This window comes from Podarcis raffonei, chromosome 6 (assembly GCF_027172205.1).
Source record: "Podarcis raffonei isolate rPodRaf1 chromosome 6, rPodRaf1.pri, whole genome shotgun sequence".
Lineage (NCBI taxonomy): Eukaryota > Metazoa > Chordata > Lepidosauria > Squamata > Lacertidae > Podarcis > Podarcis raffonei.
The window spans coordinates 3797604-3816585 of record NC_070607.1 but is presented as its reverse complement, the minus strand read 5'-3'; the positions used below and the strand labels follow the sequence as shown (position 1 = coordinate 3816585).

Genomic DNA, 18982 nt, shown 5'->3' with positions numbered 1-18982 from the left:
GTCTTTGACAACAAACTAGAGTTAAGCAACTACAAAACAAAGTCTATGTTTTCAAAGATGGAGGCCTAGATCAACTGAACAATCCTCAGGAACAAATTGAAAACTAACCTTTCCTGTTGGAAATGTTTCTAGATTTCTAAACTAAATCGAAAGTATTATGGTATTTGTTTCTGAGATGACATTCAATTTCTTCTCTTCTCCCCCAAGTCTCGGGTCGTATCAGACAATAACACAAACTAATGCCCCATACTTTGTCCTTTTATTATCAGTGGTTTAGCAGCAAATGTTAGCACAATTATTCATTTATGTTTTTAGTGGCTTACCCAGTTACCATGGCAAAATTACAGCAGTGAAGCCAGACTAGGGAATGGGGGGGGGGGTGATTCAATAATAGGCACTTTGTGAAGAAAAACCATGAACTGAACGCAGCCATCCTTCAAAAGCCAAATTTGATTGAATTTTGCAATGCAATTTTCCAGCCAAGTAATGAGGACAAAAATGCATATACTGGGGTAAAGTATGTACAGAGATGCATATATTGATAAAAATAACATACAAAAATGTGTTGCATTAGGGGGAATTGCTTTGCAAAAATGTGCACATTATGCAAAATTGCATGAAAACATTTGCACTACAATGCTGGTGAAACTTCAGGAGAACTTTTTTAAAAAAATGCAAACTGATATGGAAATGTGGAGAACTGAACTTAAGAAGGAGAAAACGAGAAAGAAAATTGTCAGAGTCACCCATCCATAAGTCAGACAAGAAGAAACCACTATGGGGACTTCCGGGTTAGCGCCAGCGGCTAATGGCGGATTCCCTCCGAGCTCCGGAGGGAATCGGCTCCACAGGGTTAGGGTCGTACCGCTGCGGCGACGCGGAGACCCTTAAAAATCACAGGCGGCGAAGCCTGTGAACCTGGTGACTCAGCGGGCACCATTTGCGCCCCCCGACCTGCAAAGGAGCCTTTTTAAAGGCTTTGGAACGGGGGACGGGGTGAGCGGCGCGGTGCTGAGAATCGACTGCTTCTCCTGTGGAGTGAAGCCGCGCTGCCATGACCGGAGAGCGCTGACTTCTTCTTGTGATTTGGACTTCAAAATAGCAACCCGTGAGTAGTACGGAAATTGGATTTTTAAAGAAAATTTTTCGGTGAATTAGGTACGATCGGAGGAGGTGTAAACAGGAAGTCTGCCTCCTCCTCCTGTAAACAATCTAAAGCAAGGACCTGCTAACTAAGGTCGAGAGAATTTTTTCTTTTATTATTGGGCAAAAGACATTAATTTCACGATTTGGCACTAGAAGAAACCTTACTGGAAGATAAGAGTTAATTTTGGGAGCTGAGGTGCCACCCCCCCGGACCCGGGAGTGATCCGCGAGAGAGCCTGTTGAAGGTATTGAAGAGTTTGACAGCTGTCAAATTAGCTGTCAGACGGAAAAAGAGAACTTTGTTTCTGTTGCTTCTGCTGGCTATATTTGCTACAATTTGACTATATTTTGTTGGAAACAAGGAAGAACTGATACAAACTAATTTGATTTTTGGATTTGAACTGGAAAGAACACTAAGTAACCAAAATCCCTCTAGAGGGGGTTTTGGGACATTACAAGAATGGCTGAAGGAGGGGAAATTCAAGCTGAATTGGACAGAGTCTTTGTTCTCTTGGGAAAGTTACAAGGCCAAATTGATGTTTTGGCTACAAATGTTACAACTCTGGACTTAACAGTAAACAAACTCATTGAATCTGATAAGAAATTGTCTCAGGAAGCCTATGCAGCTGAACAAGAAGAGAAACTTGAGAGCTTTGAGAGTGTGAAGAAAGAGATATATGTTGTTCCTGAGAAAAAGGAAGGAGGAGCTGTAATTTTACAGATGATAAAGGAGAGCCAGAGGCCTGACATGATGGCTGCAAAGGAAAATAAGAGCTTGATGGTGAAAATTTGGTTTGAATTGGAGACTGAAGAATGGAGAGATCTCCTTGTGTGGAGATCTGAAGACCCAAGGATTACAAATCTGATTAAGGTGGAAGTTGGAGCTTTGGAGACATTTGGATTTGAAAGGAGTAAGAAACAAGATTTAGGCTCCACTTTTAAGTATGGAGGTCTGGTTGGGAGAAACATGGACTTTTTTGGACTAGAGCTTCTCCAAGATTTGGTGCTTAATACCAAGGACTATCAAAAAAGCCGGCAGAGAGGAATTGAGAGAGAATTAAGAGCCTCGGACGTGAGGTCTCCAGGCTGAGAGTAGATTGATGGATGGACGATTATTGGGGATTGGAACCGGGAAAGGGGAGGGTGGAGTTTGGGAATCCAAAGGGTGTATAATTATAATTTGTTTTGCTTTTATTTTGTTTTGTTATTTGTATGAGAATTGAGGAAATCGTGGAAGGGAATTTAGGTCGACTTTAGAAAAAGGCTTTAAGAATAAGCATGGATGTATAATTATTGATGTTTAAAAGGCAAAATTGGTTTTTCAAAATGAACTAAATATAAAATATAAAACATAAAAAGGTTAAAAATTAGGGACAAGAACTTGTTTAACTGTTGTTTAAATATTGATGTTTATAAGTTAAAATTGGTTTTTCTAAAATGAATTAAATATAAAAAGGTTAAAAATTGGGGACAAGAACTTGTTGAACCAATAATCTGAATTGGAACACAAGAGGGGGAGGTATGGGGAAGTCAGGGAAATATGTCATTGAAAATAAGGACTTTGAATTCTATGTGTTTTTAATTTTTTTTTTTGTTTCGTTTGGTTTTGATTTTTTGATGTATTATAATGGAAAAATCTTAATAAATATCATTTTTTAAAAAAAAAAGAAGAAACCACTATGTGGGTGGAAATAGTTACAATTCATTGCTTAATCTGTGCACTCTTGTGTGTCCACATGCAGATTTGGTGCCAGGAACAGAATATGGAGTTGGAATTTCAGCTGTAATGGATGGCAAGCAAAGTGTTCCAGCTACCATGAATGCAAGGACTGGTGAGTGACACACAGATTTGTTTTAAATTTAAAAAATCATTACGGAGCCAAACTAGTGGGTTCCGCCCATCTCTTGAATCCTCAGCCATACTTAGGGGCTCCAGAACATGGTTAAGTGACCCTCAATTAATTCATTCTGCAGTACTTGGCCAGTTTGAATTCATGCAGTAATTTCACCAAGCAGATTATCAGGGTGTGGAGGAGGTCTAAAAGAAGGAGCTGATTGTACTGAGACATGTCACTCTGCCACACACTATGGTAACCTCCACATCCCTGGCGGTCACCTTTTGTTCAGATTTGGGAGGTCCTGCCCAGGTGAAATGCCTTTGCAAGCCTCAGTTGGTTACTTCTGCTCCAGGGATCCGGTTGGCAAATGATTTCTAGCAGGAGTCCTATTCTGAATTGAGCAATGATTTGAGTGTTTGCAACCCTGGCTGTGCATGCAGAGTCACATGCAAAGTGCTCTTTTACCCTTCCTCTCCCTGTCGGAAGCGCTATCAATGTTCTCTTCTTTTGCCCCCCATATGTTTGTTCCTGTGAGAGAATAGAGGCAAACAAGAATTAGCAGCTGAAGCCAAAATCTCTGTTCTTCTTCACACTGATGAGGGGGCTCTTATTAAGAACGCTTTTCCTTGTGTCTTGGAGTGAGCAGCCAAGGGACATAAACGGGGGAGGGAGAGAATATGGTTCAAAAGATTATCCCAACATTACGAGAGAGAGAGAGAGAGAGAGAGAGAGAGAGACTGTCATTTTTTATAGACACATAAGCAAGCTGGCATTTTGCACAAGGGGAAGTATTTACAGCCAGCATTTCAATGCAAATGCAAACAGCTTTTGCCTTTATGTGATATTTGTACAGCGATTACAACTGCAAATATCAAAGGCAGCCTTAGAATTTCTAGGGTGTTGATTCATAGATCACATTGCTCCATCAACACTACCAAAATCCATTTCTTCATCATAATAACTTTCAGTGACCACTCTGATTGTGTGCTGGCACCTCCAAGGATTCTGGATCTGTATTTTTAGGGTGGTGCTGTGGTCTAAACCACAGAGCCTAGAGCTTGCCAATCAGGAGGTTGGCAGTTCGAATCCCCGCAATGGGGTGAGCTCCCGCTGCTCGGTCCCAACCTAGCAGTTCAAAAGCACGTCAAAATGCAAGTAGATAAATAGGTGCCGCTGCAGCGGGAAGGTAAACGGCGTTTCCGTGCGCTGCTCTGGTTCGCCAGAAGCGGCTTAGTCATGCTGGCCACATGACCCGGAAGCTGTACGCCGCCTCCCTCGGCCAATAAAGCAAGATGAGCGCCACAACCCCAGAGTCGTCCGTGACTAGACCTAATGGTCAGGGGTCCCTTTACCTTTACCTTTACTTTCGTGAGCCCATCTCAGTTCTATACTGCAGTTCCACACCATAGTTAAGGGAGAAGAGAGATTGCTAAAGGAGACAATAGAGTCTAGTTCAACCCCCAGAGGAGCCTCATTCTTGCACAGGGCTATGTGATGACCCACTGAGGCAGGACCCACTGGCTTCAAGGCCAATGAAGTTTTCATCTGCTTACGTCATAGAGAGGTTCAAACTAGCCAAGCCATGTCATCTCTATCAAATTCAACTGAAACTCAGTAGCAGCTGGCAAGGCAACCCCCCCCCCTTCGCCGCCATGATTAGATGCCTCTGGTCTGTCCTAGGCCCAGTAGGAATTTTTGGGACACTGTTAAGAGACAATTAATTGTCAATTATTTAATTCATTGTTATTCACTGCTGGGGGACAGAAGTGCTATTGGTGTGAAAATATTCTGAACCAACTTTGTTGTAGAGGAAGCCCTGTTGCAATTGTGACATCCCTTGTCCTGCCTGCCCGCAGGCTGTCTCGCCAGAGTGGTGCATGCTCTGGTTATCTCCCACTTGGACTACTGCAATGCGCTCTACTTGGGGCTACCTTTGAAGGTGATCCGGAAACTACAACTAATCCAGAATGCGTTAGCTAAACTGGTGCCTGGGAGTGGCTGCCAGGACCATATAACACCGGTCCTAAAAGGTCTTCACTGACTCCCAGTACGTTTCCAAGCACAATTCAAAGTGTTGGTCCTGAACTTTAAAGTTCTAAACAGCCTCTGCGCATTATACCTGAAGGAGCATCTCCACTCCCATCGTTCAGCCCAGACACTGAGGTCCAGTGCTGAGGGCCTTCTGCTGGTTTCCTCACTGCAAGAAGCAAAGTTACAGGGAACCAGGCAGAGGGCCTTCTCAGTAGTGGCGCCCGCCCTGTGGAACCCTCCCTTCAGATATCAAAGAGATAAAGAACTACATAACTTTTAGAAGACACCTAAATCAGCCCTGATTCAGTGCTGTAAGTCATTCAGAGTGGCTGAGGAAACCCAGCCAGATGGGCAGGGTATAAATAATAAACTTATCATCATCGTCATTATTAAATCTGGGCCTCTGAATAAATGTCTTTTTAAAGAGAATTTTGAGAAGACTCAGTGCTGCATTGTGTATTTTTATTGTGTGTGTAAAAATCTAAACTCAGACATGTGCATTCCAAGCTGTTAATAAGCTACCTTTTTAAATCTCCTCCTGCTGCAGAGCTTGACAGCCCTCACGACCTCATAGTGACAGCTTCCACAGAGTCATCCATCTCTGTGTCCTGGACCAAAGCCAAGGGTCCCATTGATCACTACCGGGTCATCTTCATCCCCGCTTCAGGAATGGCATCTGAGGTTACCGTTGCCAAAGACAAGTCTGAGCTCACACTATCAGACTTGGAACCTGGGACTGAATACACAATCTCTGTCATTGCTGAAAGAGGCCGTCAGCAGAGCCTGGAGAGCACCGTAGATGCCTTCACAGGTACTGAGAGTCACCTGAGGTTTTCTGAGGGTCTGTCTGCTGGTTGACTACTGCTAGATACACCATTGACGAGCCCTCTCTTTTACTAATTACAGCCCCACTTAGCTGCTTTGAAGGTTGGGGATGTGGTGCTCTGCGAGAGAGTGTCTAAGCCATGGTGTTGGTGCGGAGAGAGGGCCAGCATCTCTTCTTCTGCTAATAGCAGGAGGGGGTTTGAGGTGGGGAGGAAAGTGTTAAACTTCTCCCAGAGTGCCGGTTCCCTGATTTTCAAAATAACTGTCTGGCACCGCTAATTAATAAAATAAAACAGATGTCTTGTGGCACATCTAGCTTGAGCCTAATGTGATGGGTATGTCATTTCCAAAATGCTAAGTGCAGAAGTAGCCCAGGTAATGCACGTGTATGTTTGCAGGAGCCTTCGCACGCCCTCTTTCTGTTGCCCCATTTTTCCTGTTCCCCCTTCCTCAGATATAAACCCTACCTTGACTTCACCTTTTGGGGCAGTGGTCAAATGCAGAACATTTAAACTGTGTCCAGTGATTAATTCCTAAAGGGGGGAAGCCTAAAGCTCAGAAAATACATTTCTAAAATGGATAATCTTTACCCTCATTACAGAAGACTGGGAATGTGTACACACACTATTTTATTGAATCAGTGGAGACTTGAGTACTTTTTTTCCTGCGTGGTCTAGATCCACTGCAATTTTTTGCCCATGAAAAGTGCTTCTGAGAGACTAGTTTCATTCTGAAAATAAAAGTTGATCACAGATGGATTCTGCAATAATCTGCAGTGTGTCCATTTAAAAACAGATGTACAATAGGTGGTCCCAGCTATTGGGCGGAGGGTATCCACACCTGCCCAAAGACATTGTGGGTGGACATATACCAAGACTGCAACCATTACTTTCCTCTCCATTCACCTGGGGTATGTGCAGGAAAGGCATAGATAACCTAATCAAGGGGAGAGTTTTCAAATGTGCATCATGTAGCCACACCCATTCTTGTGAATGGTGGGACATAGAATCAATCTAATGAGGATCTCTCCCTCATTACAGTCAATCAGGTATATGAAGGCGAGCAGCAAAGTCAGTCCTCAGGGAATGTGCAGGCGACCTTGGAACGGACAACCCTGACCAAACCTAAGAGGAGGCGTGTAGTGGTGATAGGAGATTCCCTACTGAGGGGAACAGAAGCAGTGATCTGTGGGCCTGACAAGATGTCTCGGGAAGTGTGCTGTCTCCCCGGGGCTAAGATCCAAGATGTAACTGAACGACTCCAAGGAATCATAAAACCCACTGACAAATACCTCTTCCTCTTGGTTCATGTGGGAACCAATGACACTGCAAGCAATAGCTTCCAGAAGATCAAAAGAGACTACGAGGCTCTGGGCAGGAAATTGAAGCAATTAAATGCACAAATTGTCATCTCATCTGTCCTCCCAGTTGAACGAAGTGGCCCAGGGAGAGAGCGAAAAATAGTGGAAGTGAACAGCTGGCTTTGCAAATGGTGTAAACAGGAACGGTTTGGATTCTTAGATCACGAACTGCAGTTTCTTGAAGATGGACTTCTGGCAAGCGATGGGCTGCACCTCACAACAGTTGGGAGGAATGTTTTTGCCAAAAATCTCAGAAACCTCATCAGGAGGGCTTTAAACTGACTAATGTGGGGGAGGGAGACAGTGCTCCTGAAGGTAGGAGTCTATCAATTGATGAAGATGATCATCTAAATGTCATAGACCAAATGGAGCAAACAGCACACAGACCTAGTGGTGGGAGGAAAAAATCCTTAAATAAGAGACATGGGGGAATGATTAATGGACTTCAATGTCTGTACACTAATGCACAAAGCATGGGAAATAAACAAGATGAACTTGAGCTCTTGGTACAGCAAACTAAATATGACATAATAGGCATTGCTGAAACCTGGTGGGATAAGTCCCACGATTGGAATGTAATAATGGAGGGATACAATCTATTTCAGAGAAACAGACCAGACAAGAAAGGAGGAGGAGTGGCGTTATATGTCAGGGATGTGTATACCTGTGAAGAGATCCAAGATTTAGAACCTCAAAGCCAAAGTGAGAGCATTTGGGTCAAAATTAAGGGAGAGAAGAATAACAGTGACCTCATTGTGGGAGTTTACTATAGATCCCCAAGCCAAATGGAGGACATAGATGATGCCTTCCTGGAACAGATGGCCAAGCATGCAAAAGGAAGGGAGATAGTAGTAATGGGGGACTTCAATTACCCGGATATTTGTTGGATGTCAAACTCAGCCAAGAGCAAAAGGTCAAACAGATTCCTCACTGGCCTTGCAGACAACTTCATTGTCCAGAAAGTGGGAGAAGCAACAAGAGGAACAGCCATTTTAGATCTGGTCCTAACCAATGTTGATGACCTGGTTAGTGGGGTAGAAGTGGAAGGATCATTAGGCGCAAGTGATCATGCTCTTCTGAAGTTTACTATACAGCGGAAAGGAGCAGCCAAGCATACTAGGACTCAATTTCTTAACTTTAAGAAAGCCGACTTCATAAAACTTAGGGAAGTGCTGGGTGAGATCCCATGGAGAGTAATACTAAAAGGAAAGGGAGTTCATGATGGCTGGGAGTTTGTTAAGAGGGAGATAGTAAAAGCACAACTTCAGGCAATACCAATGAGGCGGAAACATGGAAGGTGCCTAAAGAAGCCAAGGTGGTTATCTAAAGAACTTTTAACTGAGTTAAGATTTTAAAAGGATGTGTACAAAAAATGGAAAAGGGGGGGAAAGGGAGGAATTCAAACAAATAGCCAGCACGTGTAGACACAAAGTCAGAAAAGCTAAAGCACAGAATGAACTCAGGCTTGCTAGAGAGGTTAAAAGCAACAAAAAAGGCTTTTATGGGTATGTTCATAGCAAAAGGAAGAACAAAGAAACAGTGGGGTCACTCAGAGGAGAAGATGGTGAAATGCAAACAGGGGACACAGAAAGGGCTGAACTCCTCAATGCCTTCTTTGCCTCAGTCTTCTCTGATAAAGAAAACAATGCCCGACCTTAAGAATTTGGAGCAAATGATTCAGCAGAGGAAACACAGCCCAGAATAACTAGGGAGATAGTACAAGAATACTTGGCTAGTTTAGATGTATTCAAGTCTCCAGGACCAGATGAAATGCATCCAAGAGTATTAAAAGAACTGGCAGATGTGATCTCAGAACCACTGGCAGTCATCTTGGAGAATTCCTGGAGAACAGGCGAAGTCCCGGCAGACTGGAGGAGGGCAAATGTTGTCCCTATTTTCAAAAAGGGGAAAAGAGAGGACCCAAATAATTACCGCCCAGTCAGTCTGACATCAATACCAGGGAAGATTCTGGAGCAGATCATTAAGCAAACAGTCTGTGAGCACCTAGAAAGGAATGCTGTGATCACCAATAGTCAGCATGGATTTCTGAAAAATAAGTCATGTCAGACTAACCTGATCTCGTTTTTTGACAGAATTACAAGCCTGGTAGATGAAGGGAACGCAGTGGATGTAGCCTACCTTGATTTCAGCAAGGCATTTGACAAGGTGCCCCATGATATTCTTGTAAAGAAGCTGGTAAAATGCGGTCTTGACTTTGCTACCACTCAGTGGATTTGTAACTGGCTGACTGACCGAACCCAAAGGGTGCTCATCAATGGTTCCTCTTCATCCTGGAGAAGAGTGACTAGTGGGGTGCCACAGGGTTCTGTCTTGGACCCGGTCTTATTCAACATCTTTATCAACGACTTGGATGATGGACTCAAGGGCATCCTGATCAAATTTGCAGATGACACCAAACTGGGAGGGGTGGCTAACACCCCAGAGGACAGGATCACACTTCAAAACGACCTTGACAGATTGGAGAACTGGGCCAAAACAAACAAGATGAATTTTAACAGGGAAAAATGTAAAGTATTGCACTTGGGCAAAAAAAATGAGAGGCACAAATACAAGATGGGTGACACCTGGCTTGAGAGCACTACATGTGAAAAGGATCTAGGAGTCTTGGTTGACCACAAACTTGACATGAGCCAACAGTGTGACGCGGCAGCTAAAAAAGCCAATGCAATTCTGGGCTGCATCAATAGGAGTATAGCATCTAGATCAAGGGAAGTAATAGTGCCACTGTATTCTGCTCTGGTCAGACCTCACCTGAAGTACTGTGTCCAGTTCTGGGCGCCACAGTTCAAGAAGGACACTGACAAACTGGAACGTGTCCAGAGGAGGGCAACCAAAATGGTCAAAGGCCTGGAAACGATGCCTTATGAGGAACGGCTAAGGGAGCTGGGCATGTTTAGCCTGGAGAAAAGGAGGTTAAGGGGTGATATGATAGCCATGTTCAAATATATAAAAGGATGTCACATAGAGGAGGGAGAAAGGTTGTTTTCTGCTGCTCCAGAGAAGCGGACACGGAGCAATGGATCCAAACTTCAGGAAAGAAGATTCCACCTAAACATTAGGAAGAACTTCCTGACAGTAAGAGCTGTTCGACAGTGGAATTTGCTGCCAAGGAGTGTGGTGGAGTCTCCTTCTTTGGAGGTCTTTAAGCAGAGGCTTGACAACCATATGTCAGGAGTGCTCTGATGGTGTTTCCTGCTTGGCAGGGGGTTGGACTCGATGGCCCTTGTGGTCTCTTCCAACTCTATGATTCTATGATTCTATGATTCTATGATTCTATGATTCTATGATTCTATGATTCTATGATTCTAGTTTGGAAGCAGCATCTATTGACAAGCACTATGTTTTTCTGCTACAAATGGCTTAGTGTGTATACAGCCTTACCCTTTGGTCCTTTTGTACATGCTCAGATGTACTCATCTTTTTCATCATTTTGCATGTTTCCTGGCTAAATAAGACCCAGCCTGCCATTTTCTTCTGCATTCTTGTTTTCAGGGTTCCGGCCAATTACACAGCTTCACTTTTCTCATGTGACTTCCTCCAGTGTGAACATCACTTGGAGTGACCCCTCTCCTCCAGCAGATAGGCTGATACTGAACTACAGCCCCAAGGACAAAGAGGAAACCAAGCAAGTGATGCTAGACCCGACCAAGAGACATGCTGCCTTGTTTGGCCTGCAGCCGTCCACAGAGTATGTTGTGTCCTTGGTGGCTGTGCATGGCCTTGTTAGCTCTGAGCCCATCATGGGCTCCATCAAAACAGGTAACAGTAGCAGTGCTCTCTCCATTGCAGTTTAATATCTATGTCTTGTCCACTTCCGAGGAAGATCCTTTGTGCTTGAATGGGTTGCAAAATTAAAAACAGAAAACAGAGTGGAGCCAACCATCAAAGTCAGAGCTGAGTCTCAGAATTCACATTTAAATCAAGCCAAAATGACACATTCCAACTATCGCTGTGAACCAGTGACAGTTCCAGTTTTCTTCAGCCTCTTCATTGTAAATCACTCTACCTACTGTATTTCCCCCCCATCTTGTTCAAATGATTGCTGGGGTTGCCATTCATAAGGTTTCAGCTTTCCTCCTCAACAATCTCTGAGCATCAGTGTCAATACAGCCTGTCTTAATGCACACACATGAATCTTTTGGAAGCATGCCCACCATTTTGCATATCCCTGTCTGGAAAATGCAGCATGCATGGTCGGTCCCCACCCTGTTCTCCTCTGTTGGCCAAACCAGAAATGGAATGGGTAGGTCCTGGGTTTGGTGAGTTGCAATGGGGCGTGGGGTGAATAAAGGAAGCAGAGAAGAGACCCAGAGAAACAGAGAACAGGGAAACAAAAAGGATGGAGACGATGGTTTGCCCCAGAAAAGGCAAACAGTGGGAGGTTTGCCTCAGAAAAAGGTTGGTTACAGTGGGATGTACTAAAGGTAAAGGTACCCCTGCCCGAAGGCCAGTTGTGTCCGACTCTAGGATTGTGCGCTCATCTCACTCTAGAGGCCGGGAGCCGGCGCCGTCCAAGGACACTTCCGGGTCATGTGGCCAGTGTGACGAAGCTGCTCTGGCGAGCCTGCACCAGCGCAGCACATGGAAATGCCGTTTACCTTCCCACTATAAAGCGGTACCTATTTATCTACTTGCACTTAAGGGTGCTTTTGAACTGCTAGGTGGGCAGGAGCAGGGACCGAGCAACGGGAGCTCACCCCGCTGCAGGGATTCGGACCGCCAACCATACGATCGGCAAGTCCTAGGTACTGCGGCTTTACCCACAGCGCCACCCACGTCCCTGTTGTACTAAGTTAATTCAATAATCCATGGTCCCTGTAAGCCCAAAGCACCAAACACACAGGAGGCCACCAGAGTAACCTCTGCACAGGCCAGGGTCTTCCTTCTGTTCAGGAGATATTCCCGGAATAGTGACATATGCAGAAATGCAATGGTGTAGGCTCGTGTGAGGGAAGTGACTCTTACTCCAGTGATTTCACAAGAGTCCTAGCAGGGCAGGAGGGAAGGAATTAATTTTAATTCAGAAAAATAGTGCACCTCAGCTCTTAGAAGTATAGGAAACACTGAGCTAGAGAGCAGGTGAGACCTGGGTCTAATACTGACTGCCAGCTCTGGCCTGGCTGTGGCCATGTCTGCTAACCTAGAAGAACTCAGCTCGGAAGAGGATTACTGACCTCCAGTTCCAGCCCAGGCACATCAAACACTCCTGCTGCTTTTGCCACAAGTAGTGTCTTGCTTCAGTTTGGCCGCACAGGGGACAAAAAGGGTTCTTAGCTTCACCTCTCCCTCTTCCAATGCAAGCAGATGATGCCTATGCCCACATAACTGTCAAACGCTACAGCAGATCCCAAATCTCCTTTCCCCACCCTCCCCATGCCTGCTAATTTACCCTGGGTTGCTGTAACAGTAATCTTCACATTCATCCTCCTGTAGTCTCAGAGCTGGGTTTTGAGACCACAACTGATTCCAAAGGCAATACAAAGGAATTATACATGTATGCTCAGTTAACCTCAAAATCCCCCCAGCAGCCAAGAAACCAGATTTACTCACTGCATGTTCATTCTGAAATCCCCTTCGAAAAGCTGCACACATTGTTCCAGCTGAAGTGTATGTGGAAGAACCTGCATCTAGGTTGTCCCACTTCAGAGAACATGTGGGGTTCACACTACTGTATCCCCCTCACACACAGCAACACCTGAGAGGTGTTGGCTCTTGAACGGTGCAGGAAGACGGATGTCTGTAGCAATCTTGTACTTGGTAGAGTTGAAGGCAGAAACAGGCAGCTGTGGCTGTAACACCAAAGAATCTTACTCTCCCACAACCAGAATATTAAGTGATGGGGTACTGAAGAAGATTTCATGAATTTGTTGTGGGCTCTTTCACTGTTTTTCTGGGTCTTAATTATTTGTTCATTTATTTACATAATTGATATCCTGCACCAGCAATAAAATTGAAGAAGCAAAAAAGTATATTATTATTATTATTATTATTATTATTATTATTATTATTAACAACACAGACAGCAAATTAAAACAAACAAAAGCAGCAGCAACCTGTTTTTTTTTTGTAAACCACAAGAGGTTTTATTACAATCAAAAGGTCTATAATTTTTATTAAATAAATTAAATAAAGACAGTAAAATAAAACTACTCTGCATTAAAATGCTTTTGTTTGCAGTTCCGAAAATCGTGAGAAAACACAAACGTTTTCTGGCACCTAAATGACACTGATGGTGTCTCCAGGCAGGCCTCCATGGGGAGGGCATTCAAAAGAGGATGCAAGTGGTGAATTCGAAAGAGGATGCAAGTGTCTCTCTCAGATGTCCCTTAGATCCATCGCTGAATATTTCTCCTAATCAGCATTCCCAAGGGCATCAAGATCAGTTCCTTAAATGAGGAATGAAATGTATAATCGTGTTAACTACCTTGCCAATTACTATGACAAATGAGCCATTGCTATAAGGCCTCTGCCAATACACACACAATTATGCTTTGGTGCACATGTTAAGGTCTTCTCCTTAGCAGTGACAGCTAAGGGATTAGCTTTTTTTTTAAAAGAAAAGTGAGACTTTTAGAGAATAAGCTATCACTGTTGGAAAGTGACACTGAGCAGTGGTGCTCTGTCTGCCTCTCCCCCCTCTTTTGAGACTTAAAAGGTGTCTCCTCCAACACCATAACCTTACCATCAAATATGGTCTTTTTTTGGCTATGTATTTCTGTGCTCAATCAAACACCTACAAAGATGACCTCTGGCCAAAACTATATATCATATAAAACATGGCATTACTGACAAAAATAGCAGCCCCCAATCAAACTGTGACTCCCTGTTTCAGAAGGTTGTGCAGGACAAGATACAGTGGAATAAATTAATTTTGCGAACAGCGAGAAAATTATATTTTTCTGTCAAGTGTAGTGTTATGTTGAATAGCAATTGTTAAGTGTGTGAATTAGACAATAAGTAACTGTGCTATTAAGAAGAGTCACCACTGTTATCAGCATGAAGTGATGCATTTCCGGTTGGGAATTGTGCAATGTGCAAATGTTTGCCAGCTTTTATTTCTTTACTTTGCTTTGTTAAGGGATTGATCCACCAAGGAACCTGACCATTGACAACGTGACTACAGATTCTGTGACGGTCCACTGGGCTCCTCCTATTGCATCTTTTGACCACTATAGGATAGCCTACAAATCTGCCCAAGGTAACACTCCCAGGGGTCTGTGGAAACAGCTGACCTAGGTGTTTTGAGGTGCCTGCTTTCTTATAGGGTCTTGTATGTTCATTTGCCTGCTCCCATCTTGTTTCATCTGCTCCCAGTTAGGAGGTCCCTGAGAAGGCGTGTGTGAGGAGGGTGTAACCTTTGGCTGACCCCCTCCCACAACTACAGAACTGCCCCATAAACCCATTGCTCTCTGGAAAGCTTAGCATGTGTGTGTTTCCTTTGAAGCTAATTGTACAATCCTGTGTCCGTTTACTCAGAAGTAAGACCCTGTATGTTTGATAGGGCTGACCTCCAGGTAAGTGTGCATACGGTTGCAGCCTGAAAAACTTCTTCAGCTGGGTTCCACAAGATTAAAGAGTCCAGGCTTTCAGAATTCATCACTTCAAAGACAGAGATAGGTCATTAAAATAAAAGAAAGCTAAAGGTTTTAGTGAGGAACATTCATTTCCATTTGACAAGCACCTCAAACAAGTGACTTCCAAACCAAAGGACTTTTGGTAATTACTTTGAAATACACATTTTCTAGAAATAATACACTGTGCATTTGATACTATTAGCCTGCGCTTTTTGGATCCAAAAGGTGCTTTGTGCATTGCATGGTGTAAACATATATCAGAGGATCTGTGTACAGTATGTGTTACTTCTACATGTTTGCTGACACCTACAGTATGTCTCCCTCAGCAAGGGGAGTGTTGTGGAAGCTCCTGTATTTTTCAAGGAAAGCTGTGCATTTGCAAAAGAGAATGAACTCAGTGGGGTGTGGGGCTCCTTCCGTAATTTAAATATTCTCATCCTCAAAAACCAGAGTAGACAGTTTTCCAGAGCAAGGGATTTATTACTGCTGTGCCACACACTCAAGTCACAAGTCTGTTTGAGGTGTTGAAGGAATGGAATGCAAAGCAGAAATAAAGGCAAGCTGCTTTTCCCACCCCCTTCATTAGGTTGCCCAAATATTTTAGAACAGGAAATTACAGGTTATAATATTTCAAAGACCCCTAAAGGTCTGTGTATGTTAAACTCAGAAGCAGCACTTATTGATATGCAATTAGTTGCAAGTTGGTTAATGGGGGTAAAGTTATGCTTCCTCAATTTTGCAAAGAGAAAAGAACTCCATCTTTCGAAGAATGGTTACAGAAAATATGGGAAATTGCCTCAATGAACAAATTAACTTATTGGAGACAAACTTTAAACAACCAACAAGACGACATTATTATACAGAGATGGGCCATAAATTACAGAGTCCCTTTCAACTCTGTAATGTTATGGTTCTGTGATACTAATATAATGCCATGTGATTATTTTTCACCCATATGACGCTGTTCTCAGCTTTGATAGATGTATATATATTTTTAGTGTGTATATATCTCACACATTAAATATTATTTACTATCTTTAATTTTCTTTACTATAAGATTCTTAAATTAATCACATAGAAATTTAGTACACTATTTGCACCTTTTTTAATGGCAAAGATGAGTGTCTGCATTATTTGAACCTACATATGCAGAAAACCTGAAGTGATCTCTGAGCTATAAAAAAAATAAATAGCTAAACTAGTTAGAATAATACAATATACCTAGAATTATTTATTTTGCTGTGAACTGATCCTTTCCCATCCCCCCCCCCAAATGCCTTTAGCTGATAGAAGAAGAGGCCATGGCTGAGCTAATCTCTTTGGTTATTCTCTCCTGCTTCCAGTTAAATACTGTGTAGTTTCTTATTGCTTGCAGTCTTGAGCCACACTCGGTTGCAGATGATTTAGCAACACTGGTTTGGTGCATGTCTTTCAATCTTTGGGTAGTGGCATCAGGATTCAGGGAGGGCACCCTGAATGTGGGAGTGGGAGGTGTGCAGTCTGAGTGAGAGAGGTGGCCCTGTTGGGTCCTCTGCCAGTCTGGTTCACAGCTTTATTTCTCCAGAGCTGGCCCTGGCTAGGGCAGCTCTTCCGACCACACTTGGCACTGGACCAACTTTTGATCAAGATGTGCATCTTTCCTCCGGAGTCTAAGGGCTCCATGGAGTTCCATTTGGCCACCTCTCAGATAGCCATGTGGACAAACAAAAGAGAGAAGCAGCCAGAGCAGGCTTCCTCAACTGCGGCCCTCCAGATGTTTTTGGCCTACAACTCCCATGATCCCTAGCTAGCAGGACCAGTGGTCAGGGATGATGGGAATTGTAGTCTCAAAACATCTGGAGGGCCGAGGTTGGGGAAGCCTGAGCCAGAGGATGTGCTCTTCTGGCAACTTCCGTGGCAATCAAGGCTGGAAGGTCTGTGGGCTGACACCAGGCTGTTGTTAGCCTGTGTTTAGTGCACCTGGATTTGCTAGTGGTAATGGATCCATTTTCTCCATCCAAACAGGACGAGTGGACAGCCTAGTTATTGCCAAAGGTGTTACTGAGTACACGCTCAGCCACCTGCAGTCTGCCACGGAGTATGAGATCAGCTTGAAGAGTGTCCGAAGCAGAGAAGAAAGTGAGCCTCTCTCACACATCCTGTATACAGGTATGGAATGCCTTTTGGGGGTTACACAGAACGGTCCAGAGTTTACTTGATAAAGAAGCATCAATGGCTGGTGGCAAGAGCTTCCTTCAGGAATTTGGCACCTTCGGTACATATCTTTAGGCAGCAAGCGAAAACATTGCTCTGTAACCAGGCCTTCGGCTGATTAAACAACCTGTTTTCTATTTTTATGTTGTAAACCATCCTCTGATATTTGGATATAGGGCATTATATAAATTTAATTAATAATAATGTTAGGTGGGGCCAGGTAAAATGGTGGCTGCCAATGAACAACTGGGAGTGCACAGTATTCACTTCTCATACTTTCACAAGTACTGCAGCATCAAAAGAAATGCTTGTTAAGCTCAAAACTGAATCTGCTGAGAGAACTGTTGTAATGGGGGCAACAGGTAGCATGGGCATAGCCAGGGGGCAGAGGGGCAGGTGCCCCCTAGATCAATTAAAAAAATATAAATACTTAACTAACTGACCAATCACATTGGTTCTGCCCTCCCTAAGTCCTGCCCCCCCCACAAAAATCCTGGCTACACCCATGGCAGGTAGTATACTAAACAGAGTCCAATTTTTCTTAATGCCCTTACCTTGAAAATGCCTTCTGCAATTTTGGGTTGGTGGTGTATCATAAATTGCCATTCATCTCATGCCATTGGTTTTGTGAGGAGGAGGCAGTTGAAAACATCCCCCATTATATGCTTTGCTGTGTTATCTCTGAAATTGTACCTCTGCAGAATCACTTCCATTCCAAGATACCGAAAGATCGTGACTACTGTTAGATCAACAGAAAAGGGACTTCCTACAGAGGAATGAAAATAAAGGAGAGCCAGCCTAGACACAATGGGGCAGACATTTCCCTATGTTTGCTTGCATGCCTCATTCACATATAAAGGGCAGAGGGAGTCCGTTTTTAACATTTGAATGGACGCGCCTCTTGCTTCTCCATAGCTCCAAGCACCTTTCTCTCCATCCCAGCTCACTCCCAGAACCAGAGCTGGGCCACAAGAAATGTCAGTGAAGCAAAGGAGGGATGGAGAGGCCAGATGGGGAAGATTCACCCCCTCTAACTCATTAACTACTTTTGGTGTCAAATTCAGACCCCACTCCCCACTTTGTGTGTGAATGGGACTGATCTATGAAAAATAAACTGGCTGTCCCATCACATCTCAGTTGGGCCTCAACTTCAGGCTGTAGAGCCATGGCACGGTTTTCCTTTGGGCGCTTGCTTTGCTTCACATGCAATGACTTGTGGTTTGGATACAGTACTTGCTGCTGAATCATGAGCATATGGCTGCTACGTAGTTCGTTCTAGTTGCCTTACATTTTTGCTCCATGGTTTTTGGACTTTAAGCTGCTTCCAGGTCCTTGCATGGCTGATGCCTGAAGCAAAGAAACAGCTTCTGTGTTGACTCCCTTACCTTGCCTTTTTGTTACGCAGCCATGGATAATCCAGAGAGCTTGACTGCCACGAACATCACCCCAACGGAGACCCTGCTGAAGTGGGACCCGCCCATGGCTGAAGTGGAGAATTATGTCATTGTCCTCACACATGACACAGGTATGTCTGTGTCTGGTATGCAGGACTGTGTGGGGCATGGAGGGAGCACCCTGTGACAGGCTGGGAGAATTCGAAAGAGGCAGGTAGAGGAGGTTGGTGTGAAGAAGCAGGGGACGGGTATGTGTGTCTCAAACAGAGGGTCCTGGCAGCCAATTTACTCTCTAGGGCACTGTGCTGGTGCTAGAGGATGCAACCGTAGTTCAGCCAATAACACAGGGGCCCATGGGATTTCATCTGGGCCTTGAAAGTCTGAGACTCTGGCCTGGCTCCTCAGTCTTGAGTATTGTCTGAGTGAAGGCAGCAGCGGAGCAAGTTGATTGGGCGCCTGGCGTGGGGCCCATGGGGGTGGGGCCACCCACCTCCTGAATCTGCCTGACTCCTCCCACTCAGCTGCCCTACAGCTGGGGGGGGAGGCAATGGGAGGATTGTTTGGGCAGCGCGGAGCCTGCAGGTGCCCAAGCCACCACAT

At 44.2% G+C, this 18982-nt stretch overlaps 1 protein-coding gene across 2 annotated transcripts in view; it reads left to right on the top strand.

Moving 5' to 3' along the window:
- TNR (tenascin R) overlaps positions 1-18982 on the top strand; it is a 376963-nt gene that overhangs the window by 337997 nt on the left and 19984 nt on the right. For both annotated transcript variants that reach the window (XM_053391240.1, XM_053391239.1), the window contains 6 exons: positions 2889-2978; positions 5563-5826; positions 10714-10980; positions 14300-14419; positions 16800-16943; positions 18394-18513. In XM_053391240.1, coding sequence (XP_053247215.1) covers positions 2889-2978; positions 5563-5826; positions 10714-10980; positions 14300-14419; positions 16800-16943; positions 18394-18513 — 1005 coding nt within the window. The remainder of the gene's footprint in view (positions 1-2888; positions 2979-5562; positions 5827-10713; positions 10981-14299; positions 14420-16799; positions 16944-18393; positions 18514-18982) is intronic.